At 42.7% G+C, this 27,741-nt stretch overlaps 1 protein-coding gene across 2 annotated transcripts in view; it reads left to right on the top strand.

Annotated features, from left to right (window-relative positions):
* Positions 1–27,741, top strand: part of LOC126100099 (uncharacterized) — a 148,179-nt gene that overhangs the window by 108,725 nt on the left and 11,713 nt on the right. For both annotated transcript variants that reach the window (XM_049910613.1, XM_049910612.1), the window contains exons 4-5: positions 3,524–3,664; positions 21,107–21,395. In XM_049910613.1, coding sequence (XP_049766570.1) covers positions 3,524–3,664; positions 21,107–21,395 — 430 coding nt within the window. The remainder of the gene's footprint in view (positions 1–3,523; positions 3,665–21,106; positions 21,396–27,741) is intronic.

Genomic DNA, 27,741 nt, shown 5'->3' with positions numbered 1-27,741 from the left:
ACTCCATTGATTGCCGTTTTGTTTCAGGTTCGAAGTGATGAACCCATGTTTCATCGCCTGTAACAATCTTTGACAAGAAATTGTCACCCTCAGCCACATGACGAGCAAGCAATTCCGCACAGATGGTTCTCCTTTGCTCTTTATGGTGTTCGGTTAGACAACGAGGGAACCAGCGGGAACAAACCTTTGAATATCCCAACTGGTGAACAATTGTGACAGCACTACCAACAGAGATGTCAAGTTGAGCACTGAGTTGTTTGATGGTGATCCGTCGATCATCTCGAACGAGTGTGTTCGCACGCTCCGCCATTGCAGGAGTCACAGCTGTGCACGGCCGGCCCGCACGCGGGAGATCAGACAGTCTTGCTTGACCTTGCGGCGATGATGACACACGCTTTGCCCAACGACTCACCGTGCTTTTGTCCACTGCCAGATCACCGTAGAAATTCTGCAAGCGCCTATGAATATCTAAGATGCCCTGGTTTTCCGCCAAAAGAAACTCGATCACTGCCCGTTGTTTGCAACGCACATCCGTTACAGACGCCATTTTAACAGCTCCGTACAGCGCTGCCACCTGTCGGAAGTCAATGAAACTATACGAGACGAATCGGGAATGTTTGAAAATATTCCACAAGAAATTTCCGGTTTTTTCAACCAAAATTGGCCGAGAAAAAAAAATGTTGCATTACTTATTGAACTGCCCTGCCTAATAGTAACGACTCTGTTAACTCAAAAACAGTCGCCAAAACCATTGGCACATCTATCCCATTGCGACACTTGTCGGTCGATTCCATCTTTGAAGAAGTTAGTAGGCTGCTCTCGGATCCAGACCTGGACCCAGTCACACACTTCGTCGTCGGTTGCGATGGAATGTCCGGCATAGCTTGTTTTAGAGGTCCAAACACATGAAAGTGACACGGTGAAAGGTCGGGACTGTACGGTGGATGTTCCAGTGTTTCCCTCCGAAACTGCTGCAATGTCATCTTCACTTCATTGTCCGTGCGTGGGCGGGAATTACGGGACTCAGACTGTACTGAGCGCACACAGTCTTCATCCGTCGATACGTTTCACGGCCTCCAACTCCCTCTGCCGCCAAAAATCGTATCACTCCTCGTTGTTTCTGCTTACTCGCCTGCATGTTAGGTGGTGGACGATAACTTGTGTGACCACCTTCTCTGCGGCGCGAAACCACACTGGCGCTACGCAACATCAAACGGTGCGCGCGGGTCAGCCTCTCTACCAATAGGCTGCGCCACCATGCCCGCAATTATGTGGTGCCACCTTAACGTGTAAGACAAAGGTAAATGCACTGACCAGGTTTCACTTGAATGAACCTCATAGATCAGTCTGATTATGATCATAACGATCGAAAGCGATTATTGAATCAACAAATTTGCGATCAAAGACTGTTTTGGTTTCCAACGTTTATCAAGCATTTGATCGCTGATACCTTCAAGCGGCTCAAGTCATCCCTCATTTTATACAATTAAGTGACCACCGGCGGATACGACTGAAATATTTCATAGAAATCTTATCGGGCTTTCAGTCTTATCAAGTGGTTAGCAATCGCACGACCTTTTCGGCCGAGTTTCTCTCGGCCACTGACTGCCGTGTCATGTATCAAAATATCTTCCTTAACGCGATTACAGTCCCCGCCTCATTTGGCGCGGAAAAGCTACAAGAACGCCATCAAAGAAGAGAGCGGTAATCCGGGGTTGTTGACGTTTTGTGACTGAGTGGGCCACGGCTCCGTAAGGCCCACACCATCGATGGTACTGCAGTGCGTTACCCGTTGACAATGGCCGAAGAGAACTCGGCCTCAAGTTAGTGGGATTTTAGAAGTGTGACGCAGCTGAAGGCCAGGAACGTTTTGTTAATACGAAACAATTTTCATACACTCGAATATTTCAGCTACGAAATGTACACTGTTGAAAGGCGAATTACAAACATACACTAGTGGCCATGAAAATTACTACATCACGAAGATGACGTGCTACAGACGCGAAATTTACCCGACAGGAAGAAAATGCTGTGATATGCAAATGATTAGCTTTTCAGAGCATTCACACAAGGTTGGCGCCGGTGGCGACACCCACAACGTGCTGACATGAGGAAAGTTTCTAACCGATTTCTCATACACAAACAGCAGTTGATGGGCGTTGCCTGGTAAAAAATTGTTGTGATGCCTCGTGTAAGGAGGAGAAATGCGTACCAACACGTTTCCCACTTTGATAAAGGTCGGATTGTAGCCTAACGCGATTACGGTATATCGTATCGCGACATTGCTGCTCGCGTTGGTAGACATCCAATGACTGTTAGGACAATATGGAATCGGTGGGTTCAGGAGGGTAATACGAAACACCGTGCTGGATCCCAACGGCCTCGTATCACTAGTAGCCGAGATGACAGGCATCTTATCCGCATGGCTGTAACGGATCGGGCAGCCACGTCCCGATCCCTGAGTCAACAGATGGGGACGTTTGCAAGACAACAACCATCTGCAGGAACAGTTCGACGACGTTTGGAGCAGCGTGGACTATCAGCTCACAGACCATGGCTGCGGTTACCATTGACGCTGCATCATAGACAGGAGCGCCTGCGATGGTGTACTCGACGACGAACCTGTGTGCACGAATGGCAAAACGTCATTATTTCGGATAAAACCAGGTTCTGTTTACAGCATCATGATGGTCGCATCCGTGTTTGGCGACATCGCGGTGAACGAACATGGGAAGCGTGTGTTCGTCATCGCCATACTGGCGTATCACCGGGCGTGATGGTGTGGGGTGCCATTGGTTACACGTCTAGGTCACCTCTTGTTCGCACTGACGGCAGTTTGAACAGTGGATGTTACATTTCAGATGTGTTACGACCCATGGCTCTACCCTTCATTCGATCCTTGCGAAACCGTACACTTCAGCAGGATAATATACGACCGCATGTTGCAGGTCCTGTACGGGCCTTTCTGGATACAGAAAATGTTCGACTGCTGCCCTGGCCAGCACATTCTCCAGATCTCTCACCAATTGAAAACGTCTGGTCAATGGTGGCCGAGCAACTGTCTCGTCACAATACGCCAGGTTCTACTCTTGATGAACTGTGGTATCGTGTTGAAGCTGCATGGGCAGCTGTACCTGTACACGCCATCCAAGCTCTGTTTGCTCAATGCCCAGACGCATCAAGGCCGTTATTACGGCCAGAGGTGATTGTTCTGGGTACTGATTTCTCAGGATGTATTCACCCAATTTGCGTGAAAATGTAATCACATGTCAGTTGTAGTACAATATATTTGCCCAAGGAATACCCGTTTAACATCTGCATTTCTGCTTGGTGTAGCAATTTTAATGGCCAGTAATGTATAAATAGAATATTGGTGGCACCTGTTGCACAAGTATCTTGATGTCAACCTATTCTGAAGACGGGCGTTCGAGACACTTACTTTCGCAGCCTTTATCCTATACGCAGTGTATTGTTTCTGGCAAGCTATTCTAGCTGGCGAGTCTGACGGAGTGCTGGATTCCAGGTGCAGTACTGGGACGAGGGGCAGGGCTTCCACGCCGCCGGGAACCACCTACCCGCCACCTACCCCGGTCTTCCGCAGCCCGTCCGGGACACCCCGGAGGTGGAGGCGGCGCGAAAGCAGCATCTGCAGGCCTACCAGCAGGTACCACTACCACTATGTGTCAGTACTCTGTGTGTAGCGTGGTGCCTGGGTGAGAAGGGCACACTATACTGGCAATGGCAGTCGTTTTGCTTCACACGCACGCACACTCGTACTCTCACTCTCTCTCTCTCTCTCTCTCTCTCTCTCTCTCTCATACACACACACAGTTATACACACAAGTAAACTACGAGACGAAATATGAAAACCAGGTACCACGAAGGAATTATCCGAATGGTAGATGTGATGTACATTATAACGATATGTTTACATAATGTGTATACATAAACATACAGTTATAAATGTCCCCGTTCGTCGTCTGATCAGTCGGAAGTTGCATTGCATAGGAGAGTAAATGCCTATTCAAAATATAATTATTTTGGATAGCTCAACATGAATTTCCTAAGGGACCGTAGTTTATCATGCATTTACCAGTAGAATATGGCGCGGAGAAAGTATTTCGCCGCATGCAACTTCCGTCCGAACTCGACGAAAGAATTCGTGACTGTGAACTCTCTATTTGGCAGAAACATAAAGAAAATTAAATAACTTCATGAAGGAGTGAGACATAGATTGTATATTAAATAAATAGTCCATACACCAGTTCCATTTAAGTCTGAATTTATGGCAATTAATAGACGAACTTACACTGCAATGAAGGATTTAACATGGATGCCGTTTTGACTGGCACTTCTCTTAATGAAAACAATTCCTTCGACGTTTTCACATACACGTCGCACAATAAATCTACTGCTAGGCACTTTTAGTATTACACATTCACTTTTCACTAAAACAATATTATTTTTAACGATAATAATACGGCGGCAAGACATGCGCGTCCGACACAAGAGACAAGAGAAGAACGAGTAAGTGTTCATCGAGAGTATCTCGTACCTCCAAAAAAAAAAAAAAAAAAAAAAAAAAAAAGTGTAAAAGTGTTCTTCTTCTGTCCGTTTTTTCGCGCCGCGGTTTTCAAAGTCAATAACTCACTCATCTCTGACGGCGCTTCGACAAAAACAAGTTACGTCACAGGTCGTTCACCTTTTACATTCTCGCAACATTATTTGCTAACTGTAGCTGTTGCCGAGCGACTGCTCGATTAGTGAATGATTTAAAATGATAAGACAATCACATAATGTTACAACATGTACAGACAAAGAAATGGTAACAATTTCAGAAAAATTTGATGGTTCATTCAAGAGATAGATCTCCACAAACTGAGTAAATCAATTACGCGTTGGTATAAGAACGTAGGCCTCCGCGGCAGGTGTCATGGTGATTAAAATTCTACTGTGTATTATGCCACGTCATTGCTATAAACTAACAACAATAATAAACTAAAACCGACGTTTAGGCCGTATTGCAACGGCCTTCCTCAGGGCACGACTGGTTTTGCGAGGGGATAGGTGCTTCTATCTCTTACAGACTATCTGTGTCTGACGTCACTGTTGCAAACTTTTAATTGGCCCTCTAATATAATTAGCTAGTCATGACGTAAGGGAAGATGGAAGGCAAGACGCTATTCGTAGATGTCCATGTCGTCAGCGATTGGTAACTGTCCGCGAATCAGCGCACGGCTTCTGGCCGGCAAGTTTTCCTCCTGGTGTGCGCGGAAGTGGACTGACAGTTGCTCTACAGCTGTTTGTGCAGATACGTCCGTGTCCCGTGTGGCTTCTGCCCCGCGACCCGTTGGACTGGGATGGCCGGCAGCCAGGACGCCGGGAGTTTGCAACCATCTTCTCTGTTGGTGTTGTCAGGCTGCTTAATAATTTCGATCGCCTTCCGTATTCTGCGTTCTCGCATCCACGATTCTTTCGCCAGTACTCGGGCTTCCTGGAACCTGATAGGTTGTCCACAGGCACGGTGGTGTTCCGCTATCGCCGTTTTATTATGTTGTTGTAATCGTACACAGCGTTCGTGTTCTGCTACTCGTAAGCAAAACCATTCGTGCCCTGAGGAAGGCCTTTGCAATTCGGCCGAAACGCCGGTTTAAGTTTATTATCGTTGTTAGTTTTTAGCAATGACGCGGCATAATACCCAGAAGAATTTTAATCTCAATAGCGCGTTGGTCCACCTGTGGCCCTTACACGAGCATGCCGCTGATTGACAGAGTTGTTGGGTTGCCTCCTGAGGGACATCGTGCCAAGTGGCCCGTTGTATGGTCAAAATCCCGAGCTGGTTGGAGGGCCCTATCCATAATGCGCCAAACGTTCTCTCTTGGCCATGGTAAGGTTTGGTAAGCACGAAGACAAGCAGTAGAATCTCTCGCCAGTACAAACAGCGCGTTAGATCGTTAGAATCCCGAGCAGGTTGGACGTCCCTGCACCTAATGCTCCAAACGTTCTCAGTTAGCGATATATTCGGGGATATTTCTGGCCAATGTAGGGTTTGGTAAGCACGAAGATAAGCAGTAGAAAGTCTCGCCGTGAGCGAGCGGGCATTATCTTGCTGAAATGTAAATCCAGGATGGCTTGCCATTAAGGGTAACAAAACGGGGTGTAGAATATCGTCGACATATCATTGTGCTGTAAGGGTGCCTCAGATAATATCCAAACGGTCCTGTTATGGAAAGAAATGGCATCCCAGACCATCATTTCTGGTTGTCGGGCCACATCACTGGAGACAGTCAGGTCCTTATCCCACCACTGTCTGGTGCGTCTCCAGACACGTCTTCGCTGGACATCGTGGCTTTTTTTGGTTCAAATGGCTCTGAGCACTATGGGACTCAACTGCTGTGGTCATAAGTCCCCTAGAACTTAGAACTACTTAAACCTAACTAACCTAAGGACAGCACACAACACCCAGCCATCACGAGGCAGAGAAAATCTCTGACCCCGCCGGGAATCGAACCCGGGAACCCGGGCGTGGATCGTGGCTTAGTCTGAAAACTGCTCACCACTGACGATGACTCTACTTTAGTCAGTGACATCCCATGCCGAAGACAAGTCTGGAGAAGCCCTGGACAGTGGTCGATACCAACCTGACTGTCGCAGCGATGTGGCCCAACAACCGGGAATGATGGTCTCGGATGACATTTCTTTTCATAACAGGACCGTTTGGATATTATCTGAGGCACCCTTACAGTACAATGATATGTCGACGATATTCTACACCCCGTTTTGTTACCCTTAATGGCAAGCCATCCTGGATTTACATTTCAGCAAGATAATGCCCGCTCGCTCACGGCGAGACTTCCTACTGCTTATCTTCGTGCTTACCAAACCCTACACTGGCCAGAAATATTCCCGAATATATCGCTAACTGAGAACGTTTGGAGCATTACGTGCAGGGACTTCCAACCAGCTCGGGATTCTAACGATCTAACGCGCTATTTGGACAGGCTTTGGCACGATATCCCGCATGAGGATATCCAGCAGCCCTCTCCATCGATGCCAAGCCGAATAACTGATTGCATAAGGGCAACAGTGCAACAATGCGTTACTGACTTGTTCAATTTGTGAAGGTGTTTCTCGTGAATAAAGTCATCCAATTTTACTGAGATTGTATTCATTTGTTTGTCTGTATATCATATATCTATCGATTTCTTTACCATTCGGATAACTGATAATTAATCGAAACCCTCTGCTGCCAACAGGAGTTGTTGATATACCTCGATGGGGACAGCTGAAAATGTGTGCCCCGACCAGGACTCGAACCCGGTCGGGGCACACATTTTCAGCTGTACCCATCGGGTTTATCAGCAACATCTGTCGATAGCTGAGGGTTTCAATTAATTATCATTTATTCTATCTGCACGGTCATCAGTGGTATCTGTTCTTTCGAGAATAGTTACTATCTTCATATATTCGGATAATTCCTTCGTGATGCGTTTTCTCCTTGATTGTAGAGGCAGTGCAGGGTATGTCAAGAGAGTTAGGGAATGTTTTAGGACGTGGTCGTATACACAAATCAAGCAACCGATATGACATGTGCCTAATTTTTATTGGTTACAGAGATGTAGCTGGTTACAGCTATAAGTTATCATTTCGTGCAGTGGTACTCCAGCTGCTATGAGATGATTTATCAACTGTCATTTAGTTTGGAAGTTTAACTTGTGCAATTGTGGTTCAGTATACATAGTTGAGCTATTCAGCTATGATTGTGATTTGTTAGCCATTTCTACCGAGTAGTTTGAGCATGCTGCACGTATTTACAAATTCTGATTGCGGGTTTTGTAACGGAATGTTTCTGCTGCTTGTAGAGAATACGGTAGACGATTTCGTAGTAGCAGAGCATCAGATTCTAGAGTGTTTACTCGTATTCGCACTAAACTGCTCTTGACTGGTGCAGTTTTCAGCAGTCATATCTCATCTGAACATGCAAATTAACAGGATTTACATGAAATAGATGACATCCTTCAGTTGGCAGATTGTACTCCTTCAACAAGCACACGCGGAATTTCGACACGTATCGGAATATGGCTACATAACGTACGCACGGCCTCTGTTGACACCAAATGGTTCAAATGGCTCTGAACACTGTGGGACGTAACTGCTGTGGTCATCAGTCCCCTAGAACTTAGAACTACTTAAACCTGACTAACCTAAGGACATCACACACATCCATGCCCGAGGCAGGATTCGAATCTGCGACCGTAGCGGTCGCGCGGTTCCGGACTGTAGCGCCTAGAACCGCTCGGCCACTCCAGCCGGCTGTTGACACCATTTACAATTGATTCAACACCTTCGAGAAGGATGTGAAGGTGGACGATTGATATTTTGTCGTTAGCTAATAGCAAATAGCTGAGTAATCCCAGTAATGATGTTTAGTGATGAAACCGCTTCCACTCATGGCGGTTTCAACATCTCTCTTGGCTCAAATCGGTGGTCCGACGAAAACCAGCCTGTCTTTGTGGAGACACAATTTCAATGACGTTTCTGTTTAAATGAATGGTGTTGTGCAATAATCTGTTTATTGGGCCTATTGCGTTATCGAATCTTCATTCACGGCGCCGTTATTTACGCTTTCTTGAAAACGATCTGCCTGTATTATTGCAAGAAGTTCATTTGGATACAAACGGGTCCCTGCACATTGTAGTCTTGAAGCGACCACGTAAGTTTAATTTCACAAGGCAGATGTACCGATAGAAATGGTAGCGATTCTTGACCAACAAATCTCCAGGCAGTACCTCTACAGATTTTTGCCCATGGAGATATTTAATGGGCAAATTCTACAATAAAAAAGTGAATATAACAGAAAAATTAAAGAATTAATCGTTCAGAGTAAGAAAAATGCTGCCCCATAGAAGAAAGCCAAGACGAAGTAAGAGAAACTACACTGAAGGCGGAAGTAGAATTTACGATGATCAACTCTGAACATAATCACTGGATTTGATTAACATTTTCTGTGAGTATTTGTTCGGATTGCGTTCTAAAAATTGGACACAAGCTATACGGCACATCAGTCGGATACTACCACCTCCTAAAGTATATTTTCTCTGTGCCGCACAGGATTTTTTTTCTAATTTTCATACCAAGTCCTCAGTCCAGATATTACTTTACCGTAGACAGTAATTGGCGTTTCATGGACTTTGTGTTCACTGAGTAAAATTAATTCACTTGCTGTTCTGAAATGTGTTCATTATTTGACATAGATTACTGGTTCTACAAATGCATTATCAATCGAATACATGAAATTACACGAATGATTTTCATTTCTAAGCGTCAATGTTAGTTTCTACTGGGTTTAAGTTGTTAAAATTCATTTCTAACTGGGAAAACCATTGATAATGGATCATTAATCCTTTAGTCACAGACAATAAACTGCCAGTCTGTGTCATATGTTGATTTTTAGTAGCGCCATTTACCTGCTTTCCTTAACAGCATGTAAAACTTCGCATTCTACATCATATTAATGATTTTCTGCTAAAAGACGAGCGGCTAAAGTTGAATTTTTTTCTGGATCTCCAGCTTCTCTCATGTACAAATAATTTAGTTGCCACAGATCTGCCTCACTGACAAATATATGTTTTTCCACAATACTTGCATGTGATTTTTGTACGTACCACTCTCTATCAAGAGCTGAAGTTTGTCTTTCGTACTGAACAAAAATTTTAATCTGTTCTTGGTATTATAAAATGCAGGACTGTAGTTACAGAACTTAACTTTTTTGTGAGGTTGTCATTTTGACAGTGTGTGGGATAACACAGTAGTTTTCGGAACTACTGACTAGTTCCTGTTGGTTGTCGTACAGAAGTGGTGCAATTTAATGAATTTTACTTTTTAGTAGTATATTATCAATAATGGCAAAACTGTAACCATTACTGGAAGCGATATATTTTATAGTTTGTAGTACTATTCGAAAGGCAGAATCAGGTAATGGAACATGAGGCGATGTACCATCGGAAGGAAAGCTGCATGTTTGTGCCTGTTACGTGCTGGTAGCTTGCACGAAATACCATACGTGTAGCTATGTTTTCTTCTGTAAATTCTAAGTGTCTTTTCTTGTTCTTGTATCTGTATTAAGGTCTAAGAAATTTATGGAAGAGCCTCCCAGCTCCAGTATGAAATGAATTTTCTTGTGTTGGGCGTTCAAATGTTTTAGTTATTTTCACAACATTCAAATTTCCATCATAAGAAAATTCAAGCACTATGCAGTAATTACTGGAACGTTTAAACTTCCTCCATAATAAAATTCAGTGCACAATGGAACTGTGAGACTCTTTTATAAATTTCTTGGATTTTATTACAGCTATTATCAGAAGGAGATACTTATTCAGCATTTACAGGAAAAAAAAAACATAGCTACAGATACGATCATCCCTGCAAGCTCCCATCATCCTCACAGTCACAATCAGTCAGTTTTCCACTTGATGGTGAATTGCCTCGTGTCTGTTCCATTAGCGCTATGTCTTTGCAACGGAACTATAAACTATCAAATATTCCGCTTCCAGCAACAGCTGTAGCTCTGCCTTGATTCATGATAGTGTACGAAAAAAAAGAGAATGCGTAAATTACACCACTTCTGTTCGCTGGTCAACAAGAACCAATCAGTAGTAATAACATCTGTTGCATTACCCCATATATTCCACAAAATTCAGACAGCCTCACAAAGAAAGTTACGGCAACTACAGACAGGCATTTTATAATACATACAGCACATCAAAACTTTTATTCAATAATAAGGATAAACTACAACAGAGTGATGTGAATAAAATCACATGCAAACGCTGTGGAAAAGTGTATATCAATCAGTCAGGCAGAGCTGTGACAGTTAGATTATCTGTACACGAAAGAAGCAGGTGATTAAGAAAGAAAAATTCAACCTGAGCCGATTATCTGTATAAAAAAATAAAAAAAAGACCCATTCCTATGATGTAGGATGTGAACCTACTGGAAATCGACAATCATAAGACGCAGCATGCGTCAATATTAAATGAGTAAACTCAATACAGACTGCTACCATCTCGTCCACCATAACTACGTGATTCTGTTATGTAAAATTCTCATATTGTGGACGTAGGCTCTTGATACCTTGCTGTGGGCAGGTATGAAGATGTTGATAATACAATATTGTATTCCTATTTGCTGCTGATGCGCTTAGGTTTGCTGCTTCTAGAGTTTCTAGTTGTTTCATTGAACTGTGCCTCATTTACTGTTAATTATTTATACGAATCTCTTCTACGACTGTGCATGAATAATTTCATAGAGAAACTAGTGTTGTATATCAAATTCAGTTCTTCTTTTCCTTTAGGTATTTTCTATTTTCCCAATATTTCCCTTTTTCCTTCCCCTTGTTATCTTTCACTTTTTTTCTATCTTCTAACATTGTGCATCTATAATTTCATTGATAAATAAGCGTTATATAATAAATTAAATTCTTCTTTGGTTTCTTTTATTTTCATTTTTTCCAATGTTTCTCTTTTTTCCTTCCCCTCATTACCTTCCACTTTCTTCTATCTTTCTCATCTATAGATACTGACAGCTTGTTAAATTTAGTAATTTACTTCAACAACTGTAATCCCGATTTTTGTACTTTTTTCTCTCCTCTTCTGATAGTCAGAAATTACTTTTCTTCTTCATAAGAAAAATGGATCTAAAAGGTTGACTGTCACTTTGCCATTAATTTTGATTTTTCTTTATATGTTGATAGATAGTCTTGTTATTTTTCATTTTCTTATGCAATTTCGTTTTTACAGCTAACATTGTATCGCTTATGACCAGCATTTTGAGTATCTTCAGCTTATTCTACTCATAGTTCATTACTAAACATATAAAAACACTCCTACTTCTTTTTAAATACATGATTTCAGTTTTGTTTTACTGTGTATGCATTACTTGCTTTTAGTTAAACTTCGCACTTTGAACTTTGGACTAATTGATGTATCTGCTGGAGCATCTGATAGAATTTATCCTGGTGATGCTTCATGTACTGGCGTTTATATTAATAATATGTATTTATTGTTACAATTTTCAGTGTATCCTGTTACACCTGCCGTTTTTCGTCTGTAGCTTGTATTTTATGTATTACAAATTCATTCTAATGATTTCGATATTCAGTACAATTTTGAGAAATCTTCTTTTTGGTATTTGATAAGTAATCCTCTAGTGAAATTTGGAGTTGTTGCTAAATTACAAGAGAGTGTATCATTTCTTGTCTATTTCCTCAGAGAGGTGATAAATGAGATTAAAATAAATGAATGAAGTGTATGAGAATTTGGACAACAAATTTGTGTAGAGGAATACAGTAACGATTCTATGGAGCATAACAGAATAGCTATTTTTCCTATTATAACACTGAATGCGCCTTTCATTGATTTTTGCATATACCCTTGTTACAACTTACAAAATTTCCTTCCTTTTATGTACAACCATTCATGCATGTGTATCAGTTTTGTCTTTAAGTATTGGTTACTCAAGATATCAAAAGTGACCCAACAAGACCATTTTGAGGCGAACATTAAGAGCTTCCTCGAAAACATCACTCACAGAAAAAGACAAACAATATTTCACCCAGAAAAGCCATAAACTCCATTACACACAAACCAACCCAACATTTGTAATCCCAATATTCCCATGAGATCAATGATGAATTTTAGGAAAGCCTAGTCGTATTATGAGGCGACTATGTAAAGAAATTATTACAAAACCCTATGAAATGACCAATAAAATTTATCGAAGAACTCAGGTAGTTTAGTAACTCTACGAAACCCACTGGAAAATATCGCGACTTTCTTTCTATACCCTTGTAGCGTTACTTGGGAGTTTTCTGGAAGTTTCTCGCCTAATCTGCATTGTTTTCAGAGACTGGATGTGTTTCTACACCGCGGTACTTGAAGTTGTAGTTAAGATATGGGGCAGATCCGCATTCTCTCTGCAAATGAGGATGATGTTCATCTTACAACTCATTTTAAGACACTGTTTATTGTGTTCAATTTATCTACCATCACCTTTGCCATTACTGACTGAACTCGAATGTCATTGGCCTTAAAATTATCTTCTCCTGACTCATTCCACATTATTACATTTTATAATGTAAATAATCTGTAGTTCATAAAACTAACTAGCTAACCAACTAACTTTAATTCGATTTCCCAGTTTCTCCTTAGTTTCATTTATCTTTTGCTCTATCCTTTCAGTGCCTGTAGTATATCCCCCGAACAGAAAGAACATTACATTGTCCGGGCGAACCCAAACCCATACAGACAAAGGAAATAATATATTAGATAGACTATCAAAATTACGAAACTGTGTGACTATTGATTATGTACATTAATTTAAAATTATTGTTCAAGCAATACATGATTGTTAAGAGGACATTGTTGTTGTTGTTGTTGTTGTTGTGGTCTTCAGTCCTGAGACTGGTTTGATGCAGCTCTCCATACTACTCTATCCTGTGCAAGCTTCTTCATCTCCCAGTACCAGCTGCAACCTAAATCCTTTTGAATCAGTTTAGTGTATTCATCTCTTGGTCTCCCTCTACGATTTTTACCCTCCACGCTACCCTCCAATACTAAATTGGTGATCCCTCGATGTCTCAGAACATGTCCTACCAACCAATCCCTTCTTCTAGTCAAGTTGTGCCACAAATTCCTCTTCTCCCCAATTCTATTCAATACCTCCTCATTAGTTATGTGATCAACCCATCGAATCTTCAACATTCTTCTGTAGCACAACATTTCGAAAGCTTCTATTCTCTTCTTGTCTAGGCTATTTATCGTCCACGTTTCACTTCCATACATGGCTACACTCCATACAAATACTTTCAGAAACGACTTCCTGACACTTAAATCAATACTCGATATCAACAAATTTCTCTTCTTCAGAAACGCTTTCCTTGCCATTGCCAGTCTACATTTTATATCCTCTCTACTTCGACCATCATCAGTTATTTTGCTCCCCAAATAGCAAAACTCCTTTACTACTTTAAGTGTGTCATTTCCTTCCCTCAGCATCACCCGACTTCATTCTACTACATTCCATTATCCTCGTTTTGCTTTTGTTGATGTTCATCTTATACCCTCCTTTCAAGACACTGTCCATTCCATTCAACTGCTCTTTCAAGTCCTTTGCTGTCTCTGACAGAATTACAATGTCATCGGCGAACCTCAAAGTTTTTATTTCTTCTCCATGGATTTTAATACCTACTCCGAACTTTTGTTTCCTTTATTGCTTGCGGAATATACATATTGAAGAACATCGGGGAGAGGCTACAACCCTGTCTCACTCCCCTCACAACCACTGCTTCCCTTTCCTACCCCTCGACTCTTATAACTGCCATTTGGTTTCTGTACAAATTGTAAATAGCCTTTCGCTCTCTGTATTTTACCCCTGCCACCTTCAGAATTTGAAAGAGAGTGTTCCAATCAACATTGTCAAAAGCTTTCTCTAAGTCTACAAATGCTAGAAACGTAGGTTTGTCTTTCCTTAATCTTTTTTCCAAGATAAGTCGTAGGGTCAGTATTGCCTCACGTGTTCCAACATTTCTACGGAATCCAAACTGATCTTCCCCGAGGTCGGCTTCTATCAGTTTTTCCATTTGTCTGTAAAGAATTTGCGTTAGTATTTTGCAGCTGTGACTTATTAAACTGATAGTTCGGTAATTTTCACATCTGTCAACACCTGCTTTCTTTGGGATTGGGATTATTATATTCTTCTTGAAGTCTGAGGGTATTTCGCCTGTCTCATACATCTAGCTCACCAGATGGTAGAGTTTTGTCAGGACTGGCTCTCCCAAGGTTTTCAGTAGTTCTAATGGAATGTTGGCTACTCTGGGGGCCTTGTTTCGACTTAGGTCTTTCAGTGCTCTGTCAAACTCTTCACGCAATATCATATCTCCCATTTTATCTTCATCTACATCCTCTTCCATTTCCATAATATTGTCCTCAAGTACATCGCCCTTGTATAGGCCCTCTATATACTCCTTCCACCTTTCTGCTTTCCCTTCTTTGCTTAGAACTGGCTTTCCATCAAAGCTCTTGATATTCATGCAAGTGGTTCTCCTTTCTCCAAAGGTCTCTTTAATTTTCCTGTAGGCAGTATCTGTCTTACCCTTAGTGAGATAAGCCTCTACATCCTTAAATTTGTCCTCTAGCCATCCCTGCTTAGTCATTTTGCACTTCCTGTCGATATCATTTTTGAGACGTTTGTATTCTTTTTGCCTGCTTCATTTACTGCATTGTTATATTTTCTCCTTTCATCAATTAAATTCAATATTTCTTCTGTTACCCAATGGTTTCTACTAGCCCTCGTCTTTTTACCTATTTGATCCTCTGCTGCGTTCGCTATTTCATCCCTCAAAGTTACCCATTCTTCTTCTACTGTATTTCTTTCCCCCATTCCTGTCAATTGTTCCCTTATGCTCTCCCTGAAACTCTGTACAACCTCTGGTTCTTTCAGTTTGTCCAGGTCCCATGTCCTTAAATTCCCACCTTTTTGTAGTTTCTTCAGTTTTAATCAACAGTTAATAACCAATAGATTGTGATCGGAGTCCACATCAGCCCCTGGAAATGTCTTAAAATTTAAAACCTGGTTCCTAAATCTCTGTCTTACCATTATATAGTCTGTCTGATATCTTTTAGTATCTCCAGGGTTCTTCCATGTATACAACCTTCCTTTATGATTCTTAAACGAAATATTAGCTATGATTATGTTATGCTCTGCGCAAAATTCTACCAGGCGGCTTCCTCTTTCATTTCTTAGCCCCAATCCATATTCACCTACTATGTTTCCTTCTCTCTCTTTTCCTACTGATGAATTCCAGTCACCCATGACTATTAAATTTTCGTCTCCCTTCACTACCTGAATAATTTCTTTTACCTCATCATACATTTCATCAATTTCTTCGTCATCTGCAGAGATAATTGGCATATAAACTTATACTACTGTAGCAGGCATGGGCTTCGTGTCTATCTTGGCCACAATAATGCGTTCACTATGCTGTTTGTAGTAGCTTACCCATACACCTATTTTTTTATTCATTATTAAACCCACTGCTGCATTACCCCTATTTGATTTTGTATTTATAACCCAGTATTCACCTCACCAGAAGTCTTGTTCCTCCTGCCACCGAACTTCAATAATTCCTACTATATCTAACTTTAGCCTATCCATTTCCCTTTTTAAATTTTGTAACCTACCTGCCAGATTAAGGGATCTGACATTCCACGCTCCAATCTGTAGAACGCCAGTTTTCTTTCTCCTGATAACAACGTCCTCTTGAGTAGTCCCCACCCGGAGATCCGAATGGGGGACTATTTCACCTCGGGAATATTTTACCCAAGAGGACGCCATCATCATTTAATCATACAGTAAAGCTGCATGCCCTCGGGAAAAATTATGGCTGTAGTTTCCCCTTGCTTTCAGCCGTTCGCAGTACCAGAACAGCAAGGCCATTTTGGTTAATGTTACAAGGCCAGATCAGTCAATCATCCAGACTGTTGCCCCTGCAACTACTGAAAAGGCTACTGCCTCTCTTCAGGAACCACACGTTTGTCTGGCCTGTCAACAGATATCCCTCCGTTGCGGTTGCACCTACGGTACGGCTATCTGTATCGTTGAGGCAAGCAAGCCTCCCCACCAACGGCAATGTCCATGGTTAATGGGGGGAAGGGGACATTGTACGTGAAATTAATTTCAAGGGGACATTGTACGTGAAATTAATTGAAATTTGACATTTCCTGTTTTCTGCTCCGTAATGTACTTTGGACTTTCCTGAACATTTTGGTATATAATACATTACAATCAGACATTTGTGAGACCTTTATATAATATTTTGAGTGTTGATGTGTGACTCTCAAATTTCGCAGCTACACATATACTGCCACCGTTGAGCAGTCATATCTTGAGAACTACACAGTCAAGAAGGCTGTGAATTGCTTTGTTTTGTACCTACTGCTACGTCTCAGAAGTTTAAACAAATCAGTCCTTTGTTTTTGATACTACTTTCGTTGAAAGTAGCGTGATTATCGGCTATTTTTGTAGTAAGCTAACTTCTATTGCTTTTTATACGTAAATAAAATGACTAAGTGTAAAAGTAACTTCAGGAAACGTAAATTTGCGGGTAACAGACATGTGAGACCTGCATTTTCTTTTGAAGTACTTGAAAACACGTGTGCTAGTGTTGAAGGAAACCACTATAATGTTTCTAAAGTGACCACGCCCCCTAGCGCATCGAAATGGAAAGTAACTTTAGAAATGGGTGACAGTGGTAAAAGTAATGATATTATGGACCATATCATTACTGATCTGCAAATCCTTGCACAAGTTCTTTCTGAAACTGTCTCTTGCTGTCTTTGTGATGGTGAAGTTAAACTTTATGAGGATATTGGAGCTAGAATAGGTCTTGTGCCTAAATTAATTATTAAATGTCAGAAGTGCGAAAGCGGAAAAACATTTCATACTTCATCAAGGTGTTCAGGTAATGAATTGTATGAAACTAATATGCGTCTGTTCTATGGCCTTATATGCACTGGTAAAGGTGCAAGGGATGGTAATGTTTTCTGCACTGTGTTGAATTTGCCAAAACCACCTTCTAGATATACGAAATATGTAACAACAATTAGGGATTCTGTAAATGCTGTGGCTGAAGATTCAATTATTGCGGCTACATCAGAAACTGTTGAACAAAGTGAGGGTGACACAGACATGAGCATTGCTGTGGATGGATCCTGGCAAAAGCGTGGGTTTAGTTCTAAAAATGGTTTTAGATCTGCAATAAGTATTGACACTGGAAAAGTTCTGACTTTTGAAGTTCTCAATAAGTACTGCCAAGGTTGTACAGTGAACCAGAAGATCAGATTATTTCATAAGCAGCAGTGTATAAAAAATTATGATGACGCAAGTGGAGGAATGGAGGTAAAAGGAGAAGTTAACATTTTCCAGCGTCGCAGAAGGAGATAGGTGTCAGATATGTGAATTACTTAGGTGATGGAGACAGCAATGCTTTCATTGCAGTACAAAACAGTAGGCCATATGATGTTCCTATACAAAAACTTGAGGATGTAGGACATGTCAAGAAAAGGATGGTAACACGTCTGCGTAACCTAAACCAAGCTGGGTCTGGTGGCAAGACGATAAAATGTGCTGGAAGACTAATGGACAAAGTAATTGATGCGTTGCAAAAATATTATGGGAAGGCGATTAGAGATAACTGTGACAATTTAGAGAAGATGGAAAGAGCTGTTTGGAGCACTTCCTTTCATCGAATATCAACCAATGGAAAGCCATGTCACGCTTTGTGTCCACCTCCAGCAAACACTTGAACACTTGTTGTGAATATAGGCAAGCTGAATTTTCTGGCACCGTGCATGAATTTACACATAAACATTCTCTTCCTTTGGCAGTAATGGAGGCAATAAAACATATTTACAGAGATCTGGCAAATCCTGAGGTTCTAAAGAGGTGTTTACATGGGAAGACCCTGAATGTAAATGAGTCCTTCAATAATGTTGAGTGGTGGCGTGGGCCTAAAAATGTATTTGTTGGCCTTATGGCTCTAAAGTTAGCATTGTCTGACGCTGTAATAACTTTTAATGGTGGGAACTATGAAAGACTTAAGGTTCTGGAGAAGTTAGGTGTAAGATTTTGATAGAACGCAGGTAAAGGACTGCAGGAACTGGATGAACTTAGTGTACGTGAAGCAGAATTAGCTGCTCAGCAAATGACAAAATGAGCAAGAAAGAAAAGGAGGAAGCAAGCACTGGGCTGTTGTGACACTGAAGATGACACAGACTATGGTCCAGGGCAACTCTAGCTCATAAAAGACGCAGAAATGTGAGTCTGTATTAGAATTTGTGATAAAAAAGTTTTAAACCTCAATATCTCTGAACTACATTTTTTGCAATACATGGCCCATTTTATAAAGAAGTACTGATGGTAGAGATATGAAATTTTCACAGCATGCCAAGGTTGAGATTTAACACATATGGAGCTACAGTAATTAAAATATCCTGACTTGTTATGTTTTTATGTTCATTTATTTACAAAATTCTGTCAAAAAATTGAGTGTTTGTAAAAAAAAGATAACATGCCCCACAATACCACAATAAAAATTTTAGTGATAATTCTAGTTCAGTGTGTCTAGAAAGGTGCATTCAATAATTATGGAAAATTGTAAGTTGGTAGCTTTAAAAGTTTCCGAGATAGTGGGTCACAAATTCGATAATTTGACATTGGCGGCATAGGACATACAATGTCCCCTTAAACTGCAATGCAACTAATAAATAGATGAATTGTATTCCGATAAATTCGGTTTACAGTATGGACACCTTAAATGTAGCCTATTTCCACAATGATGAGCCATGTGCAATCAGCGTAGTATTCACTGTTGGCACTATACCTTGATCTCCATTATTCGCATTTCAAAGTCCGCAGCTGTAGGAACCAAGAGCTTATCTCGTATATTTAATTATTTGAGATTTCTGCAGCCAAATTAGTTTCAGTTAGACTTAACCCATTTGATAAAGTAGACCCATGATATATTTAACGTACTTACAGAACTGATCAAGGGTATTTGTCAAAGTGTGTCGTCAGATGTCTATAATAAATTGTGAACAATTTGTCGTCTTAATAGTTTGTGGGTAACTCTCACTAATGTATCATTGACTGTGCGTATATCCTATCCTCTAAAATTAAAACAAAGTTCCTATCGTCTCCTCAATCGTAATAAGTGGAATAAAGTGACGTTACAGCAGGATGGTGAAAATTGAGAGGACTGATAAGAAATGGAATTTTCTACACGACCGGAGTGGGATGCGGTATTTGGGAACACTGATTAAAATAATAGAATTTCTTTCATAACACTAGAGGGAAGAATCTGTAGGTGCAATACAGAGACGGGACTATATAAGATCGAATATCTAATGTTGTTGGGTGCAATTAGTACTGCTAAGGTGAAGGGGTTGGTACAAGGGGAAAAGTCGTTACGTGCTGCATAAAACCGGACTGAATATTGATTAAAAAAATGGATAATTCGCCAGTGTATTAAAGAACAAAACCGTGGAGCGGTGTTACATATGTAAGAAACTGGAAGCTGTTTGATGTGCCACAGCGCCTTTTTGCCGAACTCATCTAAATGTTGAAAATTTTTATAGCTAAACATTATATACGCCGTTGTTTCCAAGTGTGTTGTGATTAAATTTTAAATGGTCCTCTGCCGGCCGCGGTGGTCTAGCGGTTCTGGCGCTGCAGTCCGGAACCGCGGGACTGCTACGGTCGCAGGTTCGAATCCTGCCTCGGGCATGGGTGTGTGTGATGTCCTTAGGTTAGTTAGGTTTAAGTAGTTCTAAGTTCTAGGGGACTTATGACCTAAGATGTTGAGTCCCATAGTGCTCAGAGCCATTTGAACCATTTTTTTTAAATGGTTCTGTAATCATTCCGACACCATGTTGGGAAGATATTTATTTCTCAACGATGGAAGGTTTGTCCTCATAAAACAATGAAAATAAATACCTTAGATATAAATAAGAGGTGTGACTGGAAAGTTGTAAGAATGGTTGTACTTACATGCTAATGTGATGCACCTTCTTCAAAATAGTCCTCTTCTGACTGAACACACCGACTTCAACGGTGCTTCTACTTTTTGAAACATTCCTGGAAATCTGAGCTACCAAAGCACGACTCACGCCCCGCCCTCACAGCTTTACTTCTGCCAGTATCTCGTCTCCTACCTTCCAAACTTTACAGAAGCTCTCCTGCGAACCTTCTGTAAAGTTTGGAAGGTAGGAGACGAGACACTGGCAGAAGTAGAGCTGTGAGTACCGGCCGTGAGTCGTGCTTCGGTAGCTCAGATGCTAGAGCACTTGCCCGCGAAAGGCTAAGGTCCCGAGTTCGAGTCTCGGTCGGGCACACAGTTTTAATCCGCCAGGAAGTTTCATATCAGAGCACACTCCGCTGCAGAGTGGAAATCTCTTTCTGTTTTCACATTTCTTGAGGTTAGACACTGCTGAGGTTAAGTGACGTCAGCCGCAGATGGGGACCACGGTCAGGAGTGTTTCTTTCGCGCCAGGTGCTGCGCAGACAGCTTCAGCTGCTGTACCAGCAGCAGCAGCTACAGGAACAGCAGCAGCAGCAGCAGCAGGTGTACCAGCCGCCCTCCGCGGGCGGCGGCGACAGCGAGGTGGTGGTGGTGGAGAGCGACCCGGCGGCGCCGCCCACGGACTACGCCGAGGACGAGCCGGGCCAGCGCTACCCCTCGCTGCCGCTGGTGCCCGCCCTGTACGACCCGTCGCACGTGCACGACGTGGGCCGCGACGCCGTCATCGTGGACTCCGCCGCTGCCAGGCAGCCTCAGCAAGGTGGGCTCCCATCATCCGCCCTCAGCCGTGCATTTCACCCACACTCCGGGTTTCTACTCCCAGAATTGTTTGCCAAATTTTCGCACGATGTGTCACTGCTAACAAGGGAACCTCCCCGTCGCACCCCCCTCAGGTTTAGTTATAAGTTGGCACAGTGGATAGACCTTGAAAAACTGACCACAGATCAATCGAGAAAACCGGAAGAAGTTGTGTGGAACTATGAAAAAAAACAAGCAAAATATACAAACTGACCAGTCCAAGGCATCATCAAGGATAATGCGAGCTCGGGAGCGCCGTGGTCCCGTGGTTAGCGTGAACAGCTGCGGAACGAGAGGTCCTTAGTTCAAGTCTTCGCTCTACTGAAAAGTTTACTTTCTTTATTTTCGCAAATTTATGATCTGTCCGTTCGTTCATTGACGTCTCTGTTCACTGTAATAAGTTTAGTATCAGTGTTTTGCTACCGCACCGCAAAACCGTGCGATTAGTAGACGTGCCTCTCTAATGGGAACTGAAAACATTTGATCACAAAGTCATAGATTAACCGATTCCTCCACAGAAAAACACGTCTGATATATTCTATACGACACTGGTGACGGCATGTGCGTCACATGACAGGAACATGTTGTCGACCCACCTAACTTGTACACTTGGCGAATGGGTAAAAAGATTCTTTTCTTGTGAATGTGATAATCACTCCCAAAACATATGTTTTTAACGTTTTCAAATTTTTCCGTGTGTAGACCGCCAAATCCTGTCTATGTCCAAGCAAATATGAACATGCCCTAGAATTTTGGAGAGCGAAGTTGATTATGTGTGACTGCCTGAACTTTGAATTTGTCTGAAAGTAAAAAATTAAACTTGTCACTCGAGGGAAGACTGAAACCAAGGACCTCTCGTTGCGCAGCTACCCACGCTAACCACGGAACCACGGCGCTCCTGAGCTCATACTATCCTGATTGTGACCTATCTAGCGCATGGACTACTCAGTTTGTATATTTTCCTTATTTGTACGTAGTTCCACACAACTTCCTCCTGTTTTCTCGATTGATCTGTGTTCAGTTTTTCAAGGCCTAACCACTGTGCCAACTTATAACTAAATCTGAGGGGGGTGCGATGGGGAGGTTCCCTTGTAAATAACACAGCTCGACGAAACTAGGATCATACTCAGAAAGAACTGCTGCAGTATCGTACAGAAGGTAACTGAGATAAATACGAAAAGAGACGAAGACAAATGACACTGTCATTCAAAGACAATAATTACTCGCAAGTCACCGCGATTTCCTCCACCACTGCGGTTAACAGGTGTTGGATGGTCGATGGTCCAAATGGACGTGCTGTAGTAGCCGAGAGCTGGGCAAAATGGCCAGGCTAGGGTACTCCTATATTTCTGAGTAGCGATCGATGACAATGGATGCAAATCAGTGATTATAATCTACTACCACTAAAGTAGTATGTAGAACAGCTGAATCACCTTAGTATCAAATTATTTTAAACAATTCAATCTCCACAGAGTGGCAAAATGGCTACCTTGCACCGACATGAACGGTCAAAGTGGACATTTAGCTTTAAACTCAAAAATCACGGATAACAAGCTCTTCTGACAAAAAATAAATACACTACTGGCCGTTAAAATTGGTACACCAAGAAGATAACGTGCTACAGACGCGAAATTTAACCGACAGGAAGAAGATGCTGTGATATGCAAATGATTAGCTTTTTAGAGCATTCACACAAGGTTGGCGCCGGTGGCGACACCTACAACGTGCTGACGTGAGGAAAGTTTCCAACCGATTTCTCATACACAAACGGCAGCTGACCGGCGTTGCCTGATGAAACGTTGTTGTGATGCCTCGTGTAAGGAGGAGAAATGCGTACCATCACGTTTCCGACTTTGATAAAGAACGGTTTGTAGCCTATTGCGGTTGCAGTTTATCGTTTCGCGACATTGCTTTTCGCGTTGGTCGAGATCCAATGACTGTTAGCAGAATATGGAATCGATGCGTTCAGGAGGGTAATACGGAACGCCGTGCTGGATCCCAACGGCCTCGTATCACTAGCAGTCGAGATGACAGGCATCTGATCCGCATGGCTGTAACGGATCGTGCAGCTACGTCTCGATCCCTGAGTCAACAGATGGGGACGTTTGCAAGACAACAACCATCAGCACGAACAGTTCGACGACGTTTGCAGCAGCATGGACTATCAGCTCGGAGACCGTGGCTGCGGTTACCCTTGACGCTGCATCACACACAGGAGCGCCTATGATGGTGTGCTCAACGACGAACCTGAGTGCACGAATGGCAAAACGTCATTTTTTTCGGATGAATCCAGGTTCTGTTGACAGCATCATGATGGTCGCATCCGTGTTTGGCGACATCGCGGTGAACGCACATCGGAAGCGTGTATTCGTCATCGCCATACTGGCGTATCACCCGACGTGATTGTGTGCGGTGCCATTGTTACACGTCTCGGTCACCTCTTGTTCGCATTGACGGCACTTTGAACAGTGGACTTACATTTCAGATGAGTTACGACCCGTGGCTCTAGCCTCCATTCCATCCCGGCGAAACCCTACATTTGAGCAGGATAATGCACGACCGCATGTTACAGGTCCTATACGGGCCTTTCTGGATACAGAAAATGTTCGACTGCTGCCCTGGCCAGCACATTCTCCAGATCTCTCACCAATTGAAAACGTCTGGTCAAAGGTGGCCGAGCAGCTGGCTCGTCACAATACGGCAGTCACTACTCTTGATGAACTGTGGTATCGTGTTGAAGCTGCATGGGCAGCTGTACCTGTATACGCCATCCAAGCTCTGTTTGACTCAATGCCCAGGCGTATCAAGGCCGTTATTACGGCCAGAGGTGGTCGTTCTGGGTACTGATGTCTCAGGATCTGTGCACCCAAATTGCGCCAAAATGAAATAACATGTCATTTCTAGTATAATATATTTGTCCAACGAATACCCGTTGATCATCTGCCATTCTTCTTGGTGTATCAATTTTAATGGCCATTAGTGTATTTATTGTTGAGAGAGCATGTCAGTTACGCCTTTTTGAATAAATTGTCTTGAAAATGTGATATCTTTATTCCATAATCCTACTTTGGTTATTAAAAGTTCGGTCATAGTATTAGAGCGTGCACAGCTTCTGCGTAATCGCAGGTTTCATCGAGTCATGGTGCTCAGAAGTGGCACATCATGCGAAAGTTACTTTCGTCCTTAATTTTGCATACAAGCTTACTTGCAACATTTTTAGCAGATAACAGTTCTTTTACACGTCAATGCGGGCAAAGTGGCCACATCGAAGGTAGATCCTGGCTACTTGTCCAGGGCGAAAACGCAAAAGTAGCGACCAGAAGAGGGGCCCACGTGGCGATACTTATAGCAGTTCCTTATAACAATGACGTAGAAGCAGCAAAGAAAAAAAGACAAGAAAAAGAGAGCGAGCGAAAGATAGGAAATTGCAAAAAGCAGGAAATGCAATCTTAGGAGGAGTCTCTTTAACGATAACGATGAAGACACAGAGTGCATGTACTGCAAAAAAAAAAAATAAATAAATAAATAAATAAATAAATAAATAAATCAAACTCAAGGCCTGAAGAATAGTGTAATAGTTCCAATTGTGCCGCATCTCGGCTCAAGAACTCTGTGAGTTAAGGAACACAGTATGCCTTTTACTTGTGAAAACTGTAATTCGAATCGGGTATCACAATGGAACATGCTGTACATTACTGGCCATTAAAATTGCTACACCAAGAACAAATGCAGGTGATAAACGGGTATTCACTGGACAAATATATTATACTAGAACTGACATGTGATTACATTTTCACGCAATTTGGGTGCATAGATCCTGAGACATCAGTACCCAGAACAACCACCTCTGGCCGTAATAACGGTCTTGATACGCCTGGGCATTGAGTCAAACAGAGCTTGGATGGCGTGTACAGGTACAGCTGCCCATGCAGCTTCAACACGATACCACAGTTCATCAAGAGTAGTGACTGGCGTATTGTGACGAGCCAGCTGCTCGGCCACCATTGACCAGACGTTTTCAATTGGTGAGAGATCTGGAGAATATGCTGGCCAGGGCAGCAGTCGAACATTTTCTGTATCCAGAAAGGCCCGTATAGGACCTGTAACATGCGGTCGTGCATTATCCTGCTCAAATGTAGCGTTTCGCAGGGATGGAATGAAGTCTAGAGCCACGGGTCGTAACTCATCTGAAATGTAGCGTACACTGTTCAAAGTGCCGTCAATGCGATCAAGAGGTGACCGAGGCGTGTAACCAATGGCACTCCATACAATCACGCCGGGTCATACGCCAGTATGGCGATGACGAATACACGCTTCCGATGTGCGTTCACCGCGATGTCGCCAAACACGGATGCGACCATCATGATGCTGTAAACAGAACTTGGATTCATCCAAAAAAATGACGTTGTGCCTTTCGTGCACCCAGGTTCGTCGTTGAGTACACCATCGCAGGCGCTCCTGTCTGTGATGCAGCGTCAAGGGTAACCGCAGCCATGGTCTCCGAGCTGAGAGTCCATGCTGTTGCAAACGTCGTCGAACTGTTCGTGCAGATGGTTGTTGTCTTGCAAACGTCCCCATCTGTTGACTCAGTGATCGAGACGTGGCTGCACGATCCGTTACAGCCATGCGGATAAGATGTCTGTCATCTCGACTGCTAGTGGAACGAGGCCGTTGGGATCCAGCAAGGCGTTCCGTATTACCCTCCTGAACCCACCGACTCCATATTCTGCTAACAGTGATTGTATCTCGACCAACGCGAGCCCCAATGTCGCGATACGATAAACCGCAATCGTGATAGGCTACAATCCGACCTTTATCAAAGTCGGAAACGTGATGGTACGCATATCTCCTCCTTACACGAGGCATCACAACAACGTTTCATCAGTCAACGCCGGTCAACTGCTGTTTGTGTATGAGAAATCGGTTGGAAACTTTCCTCACGTCAGCACCTTGTATGTGTCGCAACCGGCGCCAACCTTGTGTCCATGCTCTAAAAAGCTGATCATTTGCATATCACAGCATCTTCTTCCTGTCGGTTAAATTTCGCGTCTGTAGCACGTTATCTTCTTGGTGTACCAATTTTAATGGCCAGTAGTGTACATGAACTGACCACTGACTTTACGTTAGGATAAGTAAAATCCACATAAATTGTTGTTGTGGAGCGACACAGTAGACAGGGTAGGCTTCAGGGGGTGACTGGGCCCTCTAGGCAGAATAAGTTTGGGTTGTTCAGGCGAGATGCTGTCGGCAAAGTGGCCAGTTGTGACTTTGCCCGAGATGGCCACTTTGCCCAGGTCTGCCTTACGTCATACCAACGCATCCCACACGTGCTCAGGGGGATTTAAGTCTGGGGAACTGGCTGACCGTTCTCCGAATATGCTCTCGTTCGCAACAGTTCCACCACCTGCGCTGTTCGATGTGATCGCGGACTGCCATACATAACAATGAAGTCTCGGTGAAATGCATACGTGCAAAAGGCATTGCTCGGTGTGTGTACCTTGTTCAAATATCTGAAGGTCAATACTCTCATGTAGCATTATGCACCTCCACCCCATTACATCTGCACGTACTAAATGATCATGTTCGACTATGTTCCTGGGCGCATTGTGTGTTCCCACGTGTCACCATATGAGGGTACGTCCAGCAGTATCAAACACGATCATTTTGTTGCTCCAGTTGTTATGGTGTGAGGAGATACAGGGTGTTTCAGAAATGTCCGGTATATTTGAAACGGCAATACAAACTAAACGAGCAGCGATAGAAATACACCGTTTGTTGCAATATGCTTGGGACAACAGTACATTTTCAGGCAGACAAACTTTCGAAATTACAGTAGTTACAATTGTCAACAACAGATGGCGCTGGAGTCTGGGAAACTCTATAGTACGTGTCTGGCGGAATGGCTTCACATGCAGATGAGATGTACTGCTTCAGCTGTTCAATTGTTTCTGGATTCTGGCGGTACACCTGGTCTTTCAAGTGTCCCCACAGAAAGAAGTCACAGGGGTTCATGTCTGGCGAATAGGGAGGCCAATCCAAGCCGCCTCCTGTATGTTTCGGATAGCCCAAAGCAATCACACGATCATCGAAATATTCATTCAGGAAATTAAAGACGTCGGCCGTGCGATGTGGCCGGGCACCATCTTGCATAAACTACGAGGTGTTCGCATTGTCATCTAAGGCAGTTTGTGCCGCCACAAATTCACGAAGAATGTCCAGATAGCGTGATGCAGTAATCGTTTCGGATCTGAAAAATGGGCCAATGATTCCTTTGGAAGAAATGGCGGCCCAGACCAGTACTTTTTGAG

This window comes from Schistocerca cancellata, chromosome 9 (assembly GCF_023864275.1).
Source record: "Schistocerca cancellata isolate TAMUIC-IGC-003103 chromosome 9, iqSchCanc2.1, whole genome shotgun sequence".
In the NCBI taxonomy this organism is placed as follows: domain Eukaryota; kingdom Metazoa; phylum Arthropoda; class Insecta; order Orthoptera; family Acrididae; genus Schistocerca; species Schistocerca cancellata.
The sequence above is the reverse complement of the archived record's forward strand: the minus strand, read 5'-3'. Positions and strand labels throughout refer to the sequence as shown.